The 17516-nt window shown below is 51.2% G+C and overlaps 1 protein-coding gene across 2 annotated transcripts in view; it reads left to right on the forward strand.

Moving 5' to 3' along the window:
- The first annotated feature begins 4906 nt into the window (after positions 1-4906).
- Positions 4907-17516, forward strand: part of Nfatc2 (nuclear factor of activated T cells 2) — a 107800-nt gene continuing 95190 nt past the window's right edge. For both annotated transcript variants that reach the window (XM_087910959.1, XM_087910958.1), the window contains exon 1: positions 4907-5200. In XM_087910959.1, coding sequence (XP_087767085.1) covers positions 5071-5200 — 130 coding nt within the window. In that variant the 5' untranslated portion in view covers positions 4907-5070. The remainder of the gene's footprint in view (positions 5201-17516) is intronic.

Here is a 17516-nt window from a genome sequence, read left to right on the forward strand (position 1 = left end):
GGGCAGGCAGGGAGAGTCTCTCTGGGGTGGTGATGTCTGAGCTAAGACATTGCTGAAGAAGGGTGGTATCAGAGGGATGGCAGGCGCAAAGGCCCTGTGATGGGGTCATGCTGGGCATTTTTCAGAGCAAGTGACTGATCCATAGGCAAAAAGAACAGGGGAGAAAGAGGGAAGAGAGAGGGAGGGAAGGAGAGGGGGAGAGAGAGATACTCAAGACAGCTAGGGGAGCTGACCTAGAACTTGGCCTTTCTGTTTTATTCTAAACTCAGCAGGAAGCTACTGGAGAGTTGCTACATGTATGTATGCATGGACATATTTGAAATAGTCTTAATAACATGTGTATGTCTGTGTGTCTGTGCACATGTTTATGAGCACCTGCCAGAAGAGGGCACCAGATCCCTTGGAGCTGGGGTTACAGACAATCGTGAGCTGCCTGACGTGGTGCTGGGAACTAAATTCAGGACCTCTGCAAGAGCAGTATGTACTCTTAAGTGCTGAGTCCCAGGTATGTGTCTGTTTAAGATTGATTTTTATGTGTATGAATGTTTTGTATGAATGTATGTATGTGCACCATGTGCATGCAGTGCTTATAGAGACCACAAGAGGGCGTTAGATACCCCCTGGAACTGAAGTCATTGGTGGGTGTGAGTCACCACGTAGGTGCTGAGGACCAAACTCAGGTCCTCTGCAAGACCAGGGCTTCTACTCATGGAGACAGCTCTCCAAGGCCGTGTGTGTGTGTGTGTGTGTGTGTGTGTGTGTGTGTGTGTGTGTGTGTGAGAGAGAGAGAGAGAGAGAGAGAGAGAGAGAGAGAGAGAGAGACTTATTTATTTTTATGTGCATTGGGATTTTGCCTGCATGTATGTCTGTGAAGGTGCCAGGCCCCTGGAACTGGAGATACGGACAGTTGTGAGCTGCCCCGTGGGTGCTGGGAATTGAACCCAGGTCCTCTGGAAGAGCAGCCAGTGCTCTTAACTGCTGAGTCATCTCTCCAGGCCCCAGCTGTATATTTTTAATGAGCCCTTCTTGTTGCTCTGTGTTCAGGCACAAGTGGAAACAGCAGATCCAGAGAGGCAGCAGCTGTGGTCATGCGGGAGGGAGGTAATGGGGTCTTGGATGGTGAGCAGGGAGAGCAATGGTAGAGTTGGTGAGAGATGGTCAGGTTTGGGATGTGTTTGGAAAAGAGCTACCCTCAGATTCTGAGTCTGGATGTGGAACGAGGAGGAAGCAGGACTGTTCTGACTTTTGGTGGGCAAATGGGAGGGCAACACATGGCCTGAGGATTAGGAAAAAAACGGCAGAACATCAAGGATTGGCTTTGGATACATCATTCACTTTGAGATCTCTGCAGATACCAAAGTGGGCTCTCTGAGCTTGCGTATCCCAGAGAGACCCAGAGGCAGAGCTGGGCATGGTAGGTTGTTCTGTGACTGTTACCTGACCCTGCAGTGTCCTCCAGTGCTTCTTAGTCTCCTCCTCAGGGCTTTCATTCGTACGATTCCTTGGCTAACTTGTTCAACCTAATGGTCCCAGTTTTAGGGAGCTGGAAGTTTCCCTGCCTTCCCTGTGGACACCAGAGTTCCCTAATGTGATCATGGCTTACTGCTTTCCTTCTGCAGCACTATCCGTGTTTGTAATCGGGGTCAGTAGTCACCGAATTGAGCTGGAATCTTGCTCAACTCCTGGCCGGTCAGTACCAATGTTCGCTGCACATTTCAAACCCAGTGGTTTCACTGGCTTCCCCCTAACTTCTGTTGTGGAGGCTGGGGACGTAGAAAGGATATCAGCCCCAGACCAAGAGAAGGGTCATGGAGCTCCTACTCTACCCGGGCCTTCAGTGCAGAAAGGCATGTTTTCTGCTCCCATCCTTTCTCTGAAGAGCTTCATTATTTATTCTGGAATAAAAAAATATACTTTTCTTCAGCCCAAGGCCCCAGCCTTCAAGCCAGCCTTGAGAAAAGAAAACTCCCTTGCTCCACAGCTCCCACAAGAGCATTGCCTGGGTCAGGGTCTGGTCTGAACCCTCCCTGCAGTAAACTGCTTTGGTGCAGAGTTCAGATCTAGGATGGCCTGAGGAGACGCCCGCTTTTCTGAAGGACAACCAAGTCAGTGTTCTGGGTGGAAAGCGGGGAATGGTCCTTTCCAAGGCTGGCGTGTGGGGAGCACTCCTTCAGTGGAGAAGCCATCTTCCCTCCCTTAGTTTAGATTACTCTTGGGGACAGCATAGAGGGAAGTAGGTTCTTGTCCTAGCTGTTGGGTGGTTAAGTTTAACCTTAGAGAGAAGGATAGTTAGAGAAACTTATGCATACAAAGAGAGTCATGCCATCCATCCCTCCATCCCTCCCTCCCACCTACCTGTCCATATATTATTCTTATCTATCTATCTATCTATCTATCTATCTATCTATCTATCTATCTATCTATCTATCTATCTATCATCCATCTATCCTATCCATCCAGCCACCTATCCGTCCATCCATACATCTACCCACCTATTCCATCCATCTGTCCAAACATCTCTTTATTCAACTATCCAACTATCCACCCAAGCGCCATTCATGAACACACCACTGTACATAAAGCTGTGAATGAGGTGGTCATGGCCCCCACCTTAGTGGATCTCATAGATCTTTGGAGATAGAATTCTCTGATTGGCCAGGCCTGGTTATTTCATTCTCTTCCTTATCAGGCACGATGGGACAACTGTGTTGCTATTTCTACCAAGATCGTCTTAAGAGCGGCTTCCCAGGGGCTGGAGTATAGTTCAGTGGTGGAATAACGGCCTACTGTTCAGTTCCCAACACCAACGAGAAAGTAGCTTCCCAGATGAGCACCCCGGGGGAGCTGTTACCAGAACAGAGGAAGGGGTCTTGGCTGGCACAGGCAATGGATGCCCACTTGATCAGAAGCATTCAGTGATCATAGGTGGGGCAGACCAGTGGTTCTCAACCTGTGGGTCGCGACCCCCCTCTGCATCAACCGACCCTTTCACAGGGGTTACCTAAGACTATTGGAAAACACAGTTATTTGTGATTTATAACAGCAGCAAAATTACAGTTAGGAAGTAGCAACAAAAATAATTTTATGGTGGGGGGGGTCACCGCAACAGGAGTATTAAAGGCACAAACCCTTCGGAAGGTTGAGAACCCCTGGGGTAGAGGGATGGGAAAGAAAGGGTGGGGTGGGTGGGAACTCAAGAGTTTTTCTTCATCTGTATGACAGTGTTTCTCTTGTTTCTCTTTGACTGAACATCAGAGTCTGGCCTGGGCCCCCTCTTGTAAGGACCCATGAAGATCCATTTCCTTCTAGAGATGTGGATAGCAAGGTCTTGGCTGGAGTCTAAACCAGTGGCTGCCACCTCTGGCCTCTCATTTGGAAGTGTATGGAGAGCTTTTTTAAGAATGCAGATGCCAGGAGCCCCATGGGCCAACCATCCATGATATGTGGACGAGTCACGATCGCCTCAGTCACAGTTTATGTCCCGTTGAATATTCATGAATCGTGCTTGGTGGGATAAGTGGATAGGATCCAGGCTAAATTGGTGCCCGGTGGGTCTCGGGGAGCCGAATGTTGTAACTGGTCTCTACAAGATTCTGGTGTGTGCCTGAGTGTTGGGAAACCCTACTGAGAGTTGTTGAGGGCAGAGGAGTGACCTTGTCGATGCTCTGCCCGCCCGCCTGCCTCTCAGCATTTGCAGCAGGTACTCACCAAATATTTGTGAGGAGAGTGGTGAGAGCTGCTTGTTTGTTTTGGGTGGTGAGTTTCTCTCTCTGTAGCCCAGGCAGACTTCAAACTGGAAGCAATCCTACCACCTCTGCCTGTCGGGTCCATGCCTGACTACGCCCAGTTCAGTGATGGGGAGATTGAAAGCAAACCTCCATGGTGGAGAAGTGGCTCCTCCTGAAGAGACCTGCCCTCTGCCCCCTTCCTCCTAGTCCACACTGCAGGAGTGCAGTCATTGTTCTCAAGCCTGGGTTGTGACCAGGACCTGAGCACCCCCCCACCTCCCCAGACTTCTGATCTTTTGATTTCCTGAAGTCTTAATCACCTCCCCACATGTGGCCCCAGGTAAAGGTCTGGCCTTTATAAAATTGTTCTGGTGGCTGTAACCAGCCAGGGACACTGGGGACCACTGCCCGACTCTCCTCTGCTACCTACTTTCTCAGTTTGAGAAGTTATAAGTAAGATGAGAGGTTCCCAGGAGGGTGGTCCTGGGTTTTGCTGTGTTCAGCAGCCATCACATCTTCATCCTGGGGGCTTGATCCAATATTTCTGGGCTTGAACCCAGACTTATGGAACCAAAAGCCATGGGGAGGAGTCAGGTAATCTACAGTTTTCATCAGGCGGATGTATGAGTTACCTGTCAGCCCTACCTCCCACACACCAGACCACTTCCTGTTCTCACTGTCAGGACAGGGTCCCCAGATCAGCATCAATCAAACTCTTCGCGTGTCACTTCCCCTGGTACCAAGTCCTCTCCCGGTGGTCAAAACGGGTCGTGATCTTTATCCCTTATCTGCCCCAATAAGGCTACAGTGGCTCTATACGCCAGGTGGCAGCGGGTAGATGGCCCAGGTCTGGTCAGTTGAGGTCGGGGCTTGCAAATCAGAGACTTGGAACAGCACCACAGCTGTGGGCATGCCAGAGAAGACAGGGCGTCCCTCGCCTGCGAAGGAGAGGAACCAGGAAAGGCTCAGCGAGTGGTCCCTAAGGTAGAGCTCGCGAGCAGCAGCTTTTGGCGGGACCGTGGATCAGACACTGGCAGGTGAAGCAGAAGTTGCCCGGGCCTGTCGCTCAGGCCAGACCGGGCTGTGCCCCTCCCCGTCTGGGCGGCGCCCCGCCCCGCCAGCCACCGCCGTCCCGCCCCCGCCCCCTCCAGGCTGCAACAGGTGCCTTGAGCAGGAAGCTCGCGCCGTCACCCGCTCCCCGGACGCGGACGCGTCCAGGACCCACTGCGCTGCGAGTCATCCCCGGCCCCGGCGTGCGCCCCAGACACGGTGACGCCGGTCCGCGCGAGACTCCTCCTCTCACCGCGACCCTACCAGGCCCCGCAGCCCGGCTGCCCCAGCCATGGACGCCCCGGAGCCGCAGCCCGACCCCGACGGTGGGGACGGCCCAGGCCACGAGCCTGGGGGCAGTCCCCAGGACGAGCTGGACTTTTCCATCCTCTTCGATTATGACTATCTGAACCCCATCGAAGGTCGGTGGAGGCTCCCCCCGCCTGGCCCTCGAGCCCTGGCGGGGACTTGGGCCTGGGGACCCGGTGCAGGGCTTTCTTCAGGAGTTTGCAGCAGGGACTGCCCCTGCCCCGGTGACAGGGGAGGTTAGCCAGAGACAGTGGCTGCAACCATCCTGAGGGGGCGGTTTTCAGTTCCCACCGAGGGTCGCTGTTAGCATAACAAAGGATGGTCAGGTTCCCCAGGACACCCCAGAGGTAGTGGAAGTGATGTCTTTGCCCTCTGAGAGTAGAGTCGGTGGAGGGGCGTGTGCCCAAAGATGTCAGGAAGGCTACTAGAATCTGAAGATCTTACCCCTGAGGCTGTGAGACAGTGGCCCTGTGGCATCCTGGGAGCCTGTTGTTGGGGACTTTGTGTTGAAACTAAGGAAGAGGCTGTGTGTCTCATGCTACAGGGTGGTTTGCCTTGGCTGTCAGGAGGCTGGCCCATTTCCTCTCTGAGTTTACAGTCACCGCAGGTGGACCAGCACGCTTATTAAGTGATCTTCCACCAGCCCCTCACCCATGCTGTAGTGGATGGGGGGCACCTAGGTGAGAGGGACACAGGCTGTTTCGGCCTAAGCTCAGCCCGTGCCTTCATTTGGCCTCTGTTGCTGGGGGTTGGGCAAATGCCCCCGTCAGTCACTTGGGTGTTCAGCAACATTCTGCCAGAAGCAGCAGGAGGCTCTGCGCCCAGCCTCACGGTTACTAGTTAGAAAGCGTGCCTGGGAGCAAACAAGAACCTAACCAGGTTTCCTGATTTTAGAGCAGCTCAGTCCATACTTGTGGCAGGCTCAGGAGCAAGCCTGCTGGCAGCTTCCAGATGCCCCGATGGCTCCAGGCTTGCTGGCATCTGGTATCTGGTGCCTGGTGCGTAGGAAGGGCCACGATGCTGGCTGGAAGATGTTGTTTGAGAGTCGTGGTGGCATTAACCTTTCCCCCAGCAGGGTCCTCGTGGGCAACCTTTGGGAAAAGACCTGCTTGGTGACAATTTTGTGTGTTTTGGCTAGAGGTGATAACTATAGTGGAAGAGGCAGTGTTGATGTTTCAGGCAGCTTTCCACTGAAAAGACAATTAGGAATCTAAGCCATCCACAGGTATCAGTGGTCTCTGTGTTCATTAAGATTGAAGTCACGCCTGGTGGGGAATTCTCACACCTCTCTCAGGTTCACAGTTTCTCTCTCTCTCTCTCTCTCTCTCTGAGGTGAGGGTGGAGGGTGAGGATTTCCGGGGAAATAGTTTCCAAGCCAAATCTGGTGGGAGGTGCTTTTTATAGTTTTTCTTGGCAAATGGGGCTCAGTGGCCAGCAGATGGGCAGCTTAATGACCATGGGAAAGCCTAGTAACCTGTGTTGTTGTTTTTTTAATCATAAACTTTATTTTGGGGGTTCCAGTTTCTCATTTATAGAAGTACTATGATAGTAACTCAGTAGCCCGCTTCTCTCTTATTATGGACCCGGGGCATTAACAGAGCATATGTACTTGATCCTGATGCTTGGTCATTAAGAAAAGTCTGTGCTTTTCCAGTGTGTGTGTGTGTGTGTGTGTGTTAATAGCCTTGAGGTACTGTGTTAGAAATAGGTGCTATAGATATGTTATATACAGCCTGTTTAATTTATGTCTGTGACAGGGTATCATGTAACTTAGGCTGGCCTGGAACTAGACAGCTTCCTCGCCACAGCATCTTCAGGGGTCACAGGCCAATGCCACCGTGTTTTAACTTGTGTTTTTCTGATGTTTTTCTCATGGTTAGATCAGGCTAGAGGTGTTTGGGAGATTACGGGAGTGTGAGGCCATTCTCTTCTTATGTCAAGGGGACATCCTGTCAGCCCGATTCATTGCTGTTGACCCGACCTTCCCTGCAGGGGAAAGGCCTGTGATCTTCTTCCTGGTGACCCCTTTCCAGATTGTGTTTGTAGGAAAGTCACTAGGTGAGGCCCTTGCTCAGGTGCGGCGAGTGATGCTCTGGGAATCTACTGGGAAGGTGAGGCCTCTGGGTGTGTGTGGGGGGACAAGTGTCACAGAAGGGACTCCATGGGTCTGTAGCGACAGCTGTGGGGTCACCTCTGGGGGTCTCCCCTCTCCGTTCCTTCATAGTGGGACTTCCTGAGACCTAAGCTGACCTCCATCTTGATACTAGGCTTTGGCTCTAATGATGTGCCTTTAGTCAGCTGGCCACGAGCCTGGTAAAAGCCACAGGAGAAAAAGGGTCAACAACGAGAAAGATGCTGCATACCAACAGGTGAAGGCAGTTTTGGGAGGTCAGATCTTTGGATTGGTCCGTGGGATATACCTCTCACCCTAGTAGGCAGGCACGGTTTTTGACTCCCATTTTACAGAGGAGAACTCGAAGGCCTAGAGAGGTGGAGTAAGTTTCTGGAAAAAGCAGAGTCGGTCAATGGCTGAGCCTAGGCGCTGATCTACTGTGGGAGACACTTGGTCCACAGGCCCACGGCAAGCAAGGGACTGAAGATAGGAAGAGTGGGCTAGGGCAAGTCATTTAACCTCTTTTTGGACCCTTGTTTGCTTGTTTGTAAGTGACTAAAATGGTAGTTCTATCCCACAGTGCACTTTGAGTGAACTAATTCACTGAAATTTACCTCTGTGGGTTTTGTCTCTAGCATTTACTAAACCTTTCCTGTCATGGTCAGCATGAGCCATTCATTCTTCTGTCACTCATCCAACTACTTTTCTAAGCACTTACCATGTTTGATCTTGGGGCTACCCCAGGTGAGATCCAGTTCTGCCCATGCTAGTGTTCCGAAACAGGCCTCTCTTGTCTTTCTGAATGCATTGGCTGATACCTAAAATGAAAGATTACATCAAAGTGGAGATTGTAGGCCTCTCTCTCTCTCTCTCTCTCTCTCTCTCTCTCTCTCTCTCTCTCTCTGTTTTTAAGACAAGGTTTCTCTATGTAGCTTTAGCTATGCTTGGTTGTCTTGGAACTCACTATGTAGACCAGATTGGCCTTGAACTCATAGAGATCTGCCTGCTGTCTGCCTCCTCAGTGCTAGAATTAAAAGTGTGCACCACCACCACCCAATCATCTTTGTCTCTTTAAAAAAAAAAAACTTATTTTAACTATATGTGTGTGTGTGTAACTGTGTGTGGGTATGTGCACCGTGTGCTTGCAGTTGTCTGTAGAGGCCAGAAGAGGGCGTTGGATCCTCCAGTGCTAGAGTTACAGTTGGTTGTGAGTCACCCAGTGTAAATGCTGAGAACTGAACTCTGATACTCTGGAAGAACAGACACTCTTAACCGAAGAACCATCTTCTTCAGTCCCCTTTGCCTTGCTTTTGACCATGGTAGGAGGACCTCAAATGCTCACGTAGGCTTTAGATGTATGCGTTTATTATGCTCAGAAGGTATCCATCCCTGTTTCTCTGAGAGTTTTATTAGGAATGGGACTTGATTGGCGTAAAAGTCATGTGTGTGCCTATGAGAAAATATGAGCTTATTCCTAAACCTGTTGCATATTGGTTTAAATAGTAAGAGGTCATCTAAGTGTAAGTATATAAGTACAGTCATCATTCCCAGTATAAACTCCACTTGGCCACAATGTATATTTCCTTGTGGTGGCAATATCAGTTTGATTGCATATGAAGGTCTTTCCCGGCATATTCCTAAGTGATGCTTTCCCCGTGATTCTCCTGTGCGTGCGGCTCGCCTTAGGTCTCTCTTCTTTCTATGCTGAGGAACTGCTGGGAGTCCGTTTTCTCCCTCCATCACACGGGTTTCAGGGACTGAATTCAGGTGGCTGGGTCTGGTGGCAGGCCCCTTTACCTGCAGAGCCATCTCACCAGCCCTATTTATGTTCGCTGTTTCTACGGGAGTCAGTTTTGGTAAACCGTATCCAAGAAACTATCCACTTTGTCCAACTGCGTTTCCAAATTTATTTGCCCGGAGATGTGTCAAGAGCGCTCTCATTTCTCTTCTAGTGGATGAGCTGTCCAAGTTTATCCCATGCAGAGAAGAGGATTAAGGGGTTCTAGGATCCTGGCTGCTGCTGATCACACCCTGTTGGTGGCCCTTTCCCTGAGAGTGCCCTGGGCATTCGTGAGGTTCAGTGGGTTCTTCCCCCTTCTAACCTGGAATTCCCCAGGAGTCCATGGTCATCTCCAGAAGGTATCAGATCCCCTGGGTGCTGGGTTGGGGACAGAAATGCTGGTAGTGCTCACTATCAGTTTGCCTCAGTGGGTCTGATGCATTTCCTCTTCTGACTCCCTTTTGGCTCAAGGGTACAGAACCAGCCTTGACTTTCCTGAGGTCATGCAGAGAGGCCCCTTACCATTGCTTGCTGCTTTTCAGTCTGTTTCCACTCTCCTTACACTGCTGGGTCCACACTCTCTGAAAAACTGATGAAAACCACAGACGCCACACAATCACACACACGTACGCATGAAGTGCCTCCTTGAACACAAATATGTCCTGGGCACAGAGTACACACACACACACACACACACACACACACACACACACACACACACACACCAGCCACGGGTGTGCCCCAGGGCACTGCCTCCCCCAACTCCCACTGCCATGAGCTTTTTACAGCATTTCTCGAGGGAGTCATGGACCAGTCCCTGAAGTCACCTCCACTTCAGCTTGAGAACACCTGCTCTCAGCAGCCCATTTGCAGGGGACAATGAAAACCTCATCCTTCCAGCAAACACATGGCATGCTGGTTCTGTGCCAGGCCGGGTGTGGTATGGAGATGAAAGAGACCTGGTCCCTGCCTTTGCCTGGATACCCTGGAGCCAGTATGGGACACAGCCCGGTAAACAAATGGGGACAAATGAGGTGCTGTGATATAGTAACTGGCTTTTTTGGGTGCTACTAAAAATAGGCCTGTATCCTAAGTAAGCTGACTTGCTGGACACACATGACATTCAGAGATGTTGCCCTTTGTATCACGTTAAGGACAAGCCTTAATGAGCCTACGTTAGACAAATAAGGTCTCCAGGTGCCCCAGGAAAAGTGGGCAGAGGCCTGATCAGAGAGGAAGCGGGGCTGGAGGGGCCCCATCATCCTAGCTTGTAAGGCTCACTGTCGCTATCATTCAGCGGAGCAGAGGCACCGTACAACCCTGCGATCAGCAGCACTCCCTTGTCCCCAGGGCTCGCTAGCCCCAGAAGGTGGTGAGCCAAGTGCAAGAAATGCAGCTCACATGCTGGCAATGCCAGGCCTCTCTGGAGTCGGGGCACCTGGGGTCCGAGTCTTCGTTCAGCCTTACAACACACAGCCAGAGTGTCTCCAGACACCCCAGAGCTGCAACCTCCAACTGTGTCTGACAGGCCCCACACGTGGCAGCCCCTCTATGTGACGACCTTAGAAGTGGGACGGTCAGTGCTCCTCTCTCGGGCCTATACATCAGCAAAATAGAACTGGACAAAGTACAGGACGTAAAGGGGCGTTCGCTCCCCCTGCCACACATCATTCCTTTTCTCTCTTCTCTCCTTCTTTCTTCCTCTCTCATTTAGCCCAGGTTGGCCTCACACTCTCTCTGTAGCCAAGGACGACCTTGAACTCCCGATGCTTCTGTTCCCACTTCCCAAGTTCTGGGATTATAGGCATGTTCCATGACATCCAGTTTACGAGGTGCTAAGGGCGGAACCCTGAGATTTGTGCAAGGTAGGCCAGTGCTCTACAGAGACGAGCCACATCCCCCAGTCTCTGTTTTTGCTCCTTTCTCCGTCATGCATGCTTCCTGGAGGCACCTGAGTGGTCCTTCCCGCTGACTGTGCAAGTCAGAGCATCATGTGTAGAACTCGAAAGCCTTGGCTTGGCTTGCTGGCTATCTGGAGACTGGGCTGAGTGGAACTGCCAGTCCTGCGGCAAGCAGATCAGGACTCATGGATCAGATCGATGCAAAGTTGCTAAGACTCCTTCGAGGGCTGTCGGAGGTCACATGACTTTGGTTCCTGGCTCATGTTTCTTATCTGTGCTGTGGGCTGATGAGGACAATGGGCCCCACTGGGGCAGAAGTGAGGGTTCGGAGAGGTCCAGTGGCGCCCAGGCTTTGTGACTGTGGATGGTCCCTGACAAATCAGGGTGTCCTAAGTGTGTTGGCTCCTGGGGGAAAGAGCCTTTTTCTTGGTTCTTGATGTGTCCTGAATCAGAAGAGCAGATGGACCATGAGGGGTGTGGTGTCTGTTGGCTGCCGGGCTCCACCCCGTACCTGGTGCCTCAGCGAGTCAGCTAAGCCAGAGGTCTGTTTGGTTCTGACTCTAAGCCCCCTGTCCACTCCACTTAGCCCTGGAACCCTACTGGCTGCACACGCTTCCTTAGTTGTTCACATTCGGTGGCTGGAAAGTTCTGGAGGCCTCTGGGTGATGCAGGCTGCTCTCAGGTGTTGTGTGCTGAGCCAGGCCCAGAATGGAACAGTCCTGAAAGTGCAGCTCCATGATGGGTACCCCGTGGCTCTCCCCTAGAGAGGACTTCCTCCCTCCCCCAGCACAGGAAATAGCCTCAGGCTCCCAGAGCACTGCGGCCAACTCACTTCCCTGGCTGCTGCACCCTTACAGCGAGGGCTTTGCTGATGGCTTCCAAACTGAGTCAGAGCATCAGGAAGGCCTGGAACCTGTGCTGTTCTGGGATGATCAGGCTGCCTGCTCCTTCCTTCACCTGGAGCAGAGGGAAACTGTCTTTCATTTGCCCTCTGACCTTTTGTTACTAAGCTTTCCCCCAAATATGCAAAAGTAGGGTCAACGGTGCAAAGGGCTGGCATGTTGCTAATGCAAAGCCACCTCATCTGCATCTCCATCCCCGGGCATCTCCCCGCAGTGGCTTTAAGTAAAATTAATTCATCTAGTATTTTATAGATTAGGTGTCAGTCAAAGACGTGGACCCCCGAGAAAGGTCAAATGACTGCTCTTGGGGAACCTCAGGGCACTGGACTCCAGAGCCCCCCAATATCAAAACCCTTGTGTAGAGTGTGTAATGCTCACACCCCTGGCTTCAGTAATGATTAAAAAATAATGTCTGCAGGGCTAGCGAGATGGTGCGGTGGGGAAAGGCGGCCCCTTGCTAGCAACATGAGCTCCATCCCCAGGACTCACGTGATAAAAGAAATGACTCCCCTCAGTTGTCCTGTGACCTCCACGTGCATATCGTGCATATCAGAGCACACACGCTAGTAATAAATTAAGAATGGTACTCGCAAGATGACTCAGTGGATAAAGGTGCTTGCTACCAAGCCGGCCACCCTGAATCAATCCCAGGAAACCACATGGTAGAAGGAGAAAACTGGCTCCTGCAGGCTGTCCTCTGACCTCCGCATGTGTGTGCTCTGACACATGTGTGTATGTGTGTCATGTACACACATGTGTGGATATAAATACGCAATTCTAAAATAATGTCAAAATTGTTTTAAAGGAAATTCTTTTTAAAAAGTAAAGTGATGTTTCCCGGGTTCAGCACAGTTTTTTGTTTGTTTTTGAAACAGGGCCTTAGGTAGCCCAGGCTGGCCTCGAGGTGTTTGATTGTTTTTGAAGCAGGGCCTTAGGTAGCTCAGGCTGGCCTCGAGGTGTTTGAGGATGGCTTTGCACTTCCGGTCCTCTTGCCGCCGTCTCCCAAGTCCTGGTATACGGGGATGTACTTCACAGCCAGTGTTGTAGTTTGCTTTTGTTGCTGTGATAAAATGCTGACCAAAAACAATTCGGGGAGGAAGGGATTATTTGACTTGTATGTCCCAGGCCCAGTCTGTCACTGAGGGAAGTCAGGAGGCTGGGCCAGGAGCTGAAGCTGAACCTCGGAGGAACGAGGAACCATGGCTCCCTTCCTCAGGCCTGCTTGACTGCTCCTCATCTATAGCCCAAGCCCAGCCATCTAGAGGTGGCCCCTCCCACTGTGGACCAGGCCCTCCCACATCAATTAGCAATCAAGAAAATGCCCCAAAGGCCTGCCCACAGACCAATCTAATGGAGGCAGAATTTCAATAGAGGCCCTCTTCCCAGGTGTGTCAAATTTAGAGCCAAGATCATCCACCACACACGGTTTATGAAAAATTGCTGATGAAACCCAGGGCCTCTACATGCGAGGGCCACACTGTGGCCAACTGAGTCACATCCTCAAGCCCCAGGTGTTGTAGCCCCAACATTTCTGATTCACAGCTGTTGGATCTACAGACAGAGAAGGTAATAGCGCAGACAGCCAACACACAGGCCTGATGCTAACCCTAAAATAGTTAACATCAGCTGCCCAGCATTCAGGCCTCACTGCTTGCTTCCCAGGGCCTTTGCTGTTAATTTATTTACACCCAGCTCCAAAGGCCCTTGTATTGGGAGTGGTTGACTTGACCATTGCTCCCTTTGCCCTTTGAAAATTCCCATCAGTCAGTTTCTTTTTTTAAAAAAAATTATTTATTTTTATGTTATTGGCATTGGAGTTTTGCCATAGGTGTCAGCTCCTCTGGAACTGGAGGTCCAGACAGGTATGAGCTGCCATGTGGGTGCCGGGAATTGAACCTGGGTCCTCTGGAAGAGCATCCAGTGCTTTTAAGTACTGAGCCATTTTTCCAGCCCCAGTCAATTTTCTTTGTTTATCTATTAAAGAAATAAGGAAATAAGGTCCCCCCGCCACCCCACCCCTCTATGCCCTGGATGTTGCTAGATGTCTCACCCCTGTGATTTTTTGGGAGGGCGTGTTTCTCTGTTTCTTATAGATTGGCATGTTGGCATGTAGTTTGTATACATATGCGTACCTTTACATGTGTGTGTTTGCTTGTGTGTACATGTATGTGTGTGAGCCCGCACATGAAGGTCTGAGGCTAACTTTGGGTGACTTTCCTGAGCTGCTGACTTTTTTTTTTTTGAGGCAGGGTCTCTCATTGGCCTGGGACACACCACTTTAGCTGGGCTGGCTGCTCAGCAAACCCCAAGCTCTGCCTGGTTTCCCTTCCCCAGAGCTGGGATTATGAGAATGCACTTCCACCATGCCTGGCTATCTTTTTTTTTTTTTTTTTTTTTAATGTGGTTGCTGGGCTGAGCCCTGCAAGCACTTTACCAACTGAGCCGTCTCCATATCCCTTGGCATTTACTTCCAAAGCCCTGTGCCTTGGACTTTTAATGTGTTTTCTCGCTGCCTTTTAGCAGGCTGAGCTGGGGGCAGAGCGGGGAGAGTTCCTTTTCCTGAGCGGGCACTGGGGCCCAGCCCGCCTTCTAATCTAAGGATTTGGAAAAGGGCCTGTTTCAGTTAATAAAGTACATTTCTCCCAGCCAGCCCTTCCCTGTGAATTTTAATTGCGCTCTGCCTGAGTGAAGGCAGGAAAGCGGCCTGCAAAGCATGGGATTTGCCAGGGCCTTATCAAAACAGAGCTGCAGAGGGTGCTGGCAAAGGGGGCTGCTCCCTGAGAGGGACGCCCCTTAGCCTGAAATGCTTGAGCAGTCATGCTAAAGGCCTAGGGAAGGGGGTGTTTGCCTGCCTAATCCTCAGACGGTGGGCTGCAGGTCTGAAATCCACAGGGGTGATGTCACCTCTGCTGGGTGGATTGGGAGGAATGTCTTAATGACCAGGTGTGTGGGTGTGTGGCAGCAGGGGAGGGGGGGCTGATTAGGCATGCCCACCTATGGAAATATGGCACCCATATTATATGGGGGGACATAAATAAGACGCATCCTGACAGTAAGGTACTAGTGCTTGAGTCTCTGGTTGAGAGTCCCATGGCTTCATGGTCACCAAGCGGAAGCTTTCCTTGCAGGGGTCAGGCTTTTGAGGGACCGGGTATGAGTGAGGGGGCTCAGCTCCTGGAGGAGGCTAGGGTGGGCAGACGCTGCAGGGAAGCCTATGACTCTCTAGCCTCAGCCCTTCCTGCCTGGCTGCCGCGGAGTGGGTGGGCCTTGTCAGAGCCAGTCCCGTTTCTGAGGGAGGATTATCTGAAGGCTATTTTTGGTGAATTCTTCTGACCAGATCTTCCCTTCTCCTTCTGCTGAGGAAGCCCTTTTACTAGCTCTCCAGATCACAGGCTTGCTCTCCAGGACCCATGGAAGGAGGGTGGTTGATCAGGAAATGGAGGGGTATTGATATGAAGCAGTACCCCTGCCCCCCCACTTCTGAGAAAGAAACCTACTGAGCCATACAGGAGAACCCTAGACTTGACACTAAGAGAAGTGAGATTGTGTGTGCGTGTGTGCGTGTGTGTGTGTGTGTGTGTGGTAGCTTCAGTATTACTGTGTGACATGGCATCAGCAATGTCTATTTTTTGCGTGTGTGACCTTGGGGGATTCCCTGCACCTGAACCTCAAGTTTCCCCGTCCCTCGCAGTGAGGTGTTGGTAATAGCAGCCTCCTCGCTTGTGATAAGCTCCTAAAAGGGAATACATGCAGGTGGATGACGTGGTGGACGCCAGCTATCGGATAGACGGCAAGCAGGAAGGTGACTAGGATTCCTGAAGACAGGAGGACCCCAAAATACCTCAACTGCCAAATGGCCCCTGGGCCTCTGCTCGAGGGAAGCCTTGAGTCTTTCAGGGCACACATGCCAGCCATCTTCCAAAGCAGCCCAGGACACCATGTTTTTGCAAGCATCCTGCCAGCTGCTGCTTTGCTAGACTCCTTGCTCTGGGACCATCCTCTCCTGTGTCAGCGTCGTTGTTGGCGCCTGGCTTGGTGGCAGACTGCCGGAGGCGCTACCGAAGCTGCCTCTGTCTGTCTGGTGAAGGCAGACGGCTGTCTTCCCTGGGACAAGGTCAGAAAAGATGAGAGGGTGCCAGGAAGCCTGTGCCAGCACCTCCATGCTGGCGAGACAAGAGGGTAAACGTCCCCTCGCCTTCTCTGGTGTTCTTGGACCCACTGATCTGGGTGGAATTTCTCAACTTTCAGGGCCTGTCTGTGTGTGTCACCTCTGAATAAAGGGCGTGACAACCTGGATCTTCTCCTTTACATACATGACTCATTTATGGGGAATCCTGTCACCACTGCCCTCTGTGTCTCGAGAAGGGAGGGGGCCCGAAACTTGGAGACACGGGGGAAGTTTAGAGTCCCCTTCATTACTTAAAGACCATTGGTGACTCTTGCAAATGCTTCTCCCTGTAGACTGTGAAGGCAGCCAGATGGGAAATCCGCTGCCTTCCTGCCCTGCTGTGGGGCTCCTGTAGCCGCAAGTGCAGGAGTTTAGGGGAGCCACAGGCCTCTGTTCCCTCGCCTTGCTGCCAGTCTGTGCTGCCTGGCTGTGGTATCTGGGCACTACCATGGCAACAGGCTGTGATGCCACAGAGCTAGACCTCAGATGTGAGCTCATGAAGGGGTGGGTTGGAAGGTCTGGGCAGGGACCCCCAGATCTGCTGCCCATCCTGCTGTGGGCTATGTCCCCTCCCCCCTGAGGCACTTCCTATAGGTTCCCTAGTGAGGTTTCTATTTTTGTCACTTCTATTTCACTTCCTAAAAGCCTGCCTGGACTTTTTAGACACTTGAAAGATTGTTTTCACGGCGTTCTTTCCTCCCCCTCCCTCTCTCTGTCTCTGTGTGTGTTGTCTGTGTGGTGTGTGCTATGTATATGTGTGAGTGTGTGTGTGGTGTCTGTGTGTGGGTATGTCTGTGCTGTGTCTGTGTGGTATGTGCTATGTGTATGTATGTGTGTGTGTGTGTGTGTCTGTGTGAGATGTGAGTGTGGTATGTGTGAGGTGCATGTCTGTATGGCGTGTGTGTATGTGTGTGGTGTCTGTGTTGTATGTGTGTGGTACGTGTATTGTATGTGTGTGCTGTATGTGTATAGTGTTCATGTGTATAAATGTGTATGTGTGGTGTATATGGAATGTGTGGGGTGTGTGTATCTGTGTGTGGTGTGTGTCTGTGCTGTGTGTGTATGGTGTGTCTGTGTGTGTGTGCCTGTGTATGGTATGTGTGGTGTGTCTGTGTATATATGTGCATGTGTGTATTGTGTCTGTATGTGTATGTGTGTTGTATGTGTGTGGTATATGTTGTATGTGTGGTGTGTGTGTGGTATATATGGAGTGTATGGGGTGTGTGTTTTTAGTGTGTGTTTGTGTGGGTGTGTATGTATGTGTGTTGTATGTGTGTGTGTGTGTGTGATGTATGTATGGTTTTATTTTGGGGCAGGGTCACAGGTTGGCCTGGAGTTCACTATGTAACCCAATGTCTCAAACTCTGAGAAACCCTCCTGTCTCAATGTCCCAAATTCTGAAACTATAGTGTACCCTGGTTTTCTTTTTTTTTCAAAGGTTTCCTTGGCAGTGAGTGGCATCCTGGCCTTGACCATGGGTCCATTCTTGAATGAGCAGCTGGCAGGAAACGAAAGAGGAGTGGCTGATGGAGACCACTGAGTGGCTACAGTGTGGTTTTAACTCT

Source organism: Myodes glareolus, chromosome 10 (genome assembly GCF_982192425.1).
Source record: "Myodes glareolus chromosome 10, mMyoGla1.1, whole genome shotgun sequence".
NCBI classification, from domain to species: Eukaryota; Metazoa; Chordata; class Mammalia; order Rodentia; family Cricetidae; genus Myodes; species Myodes glareolus.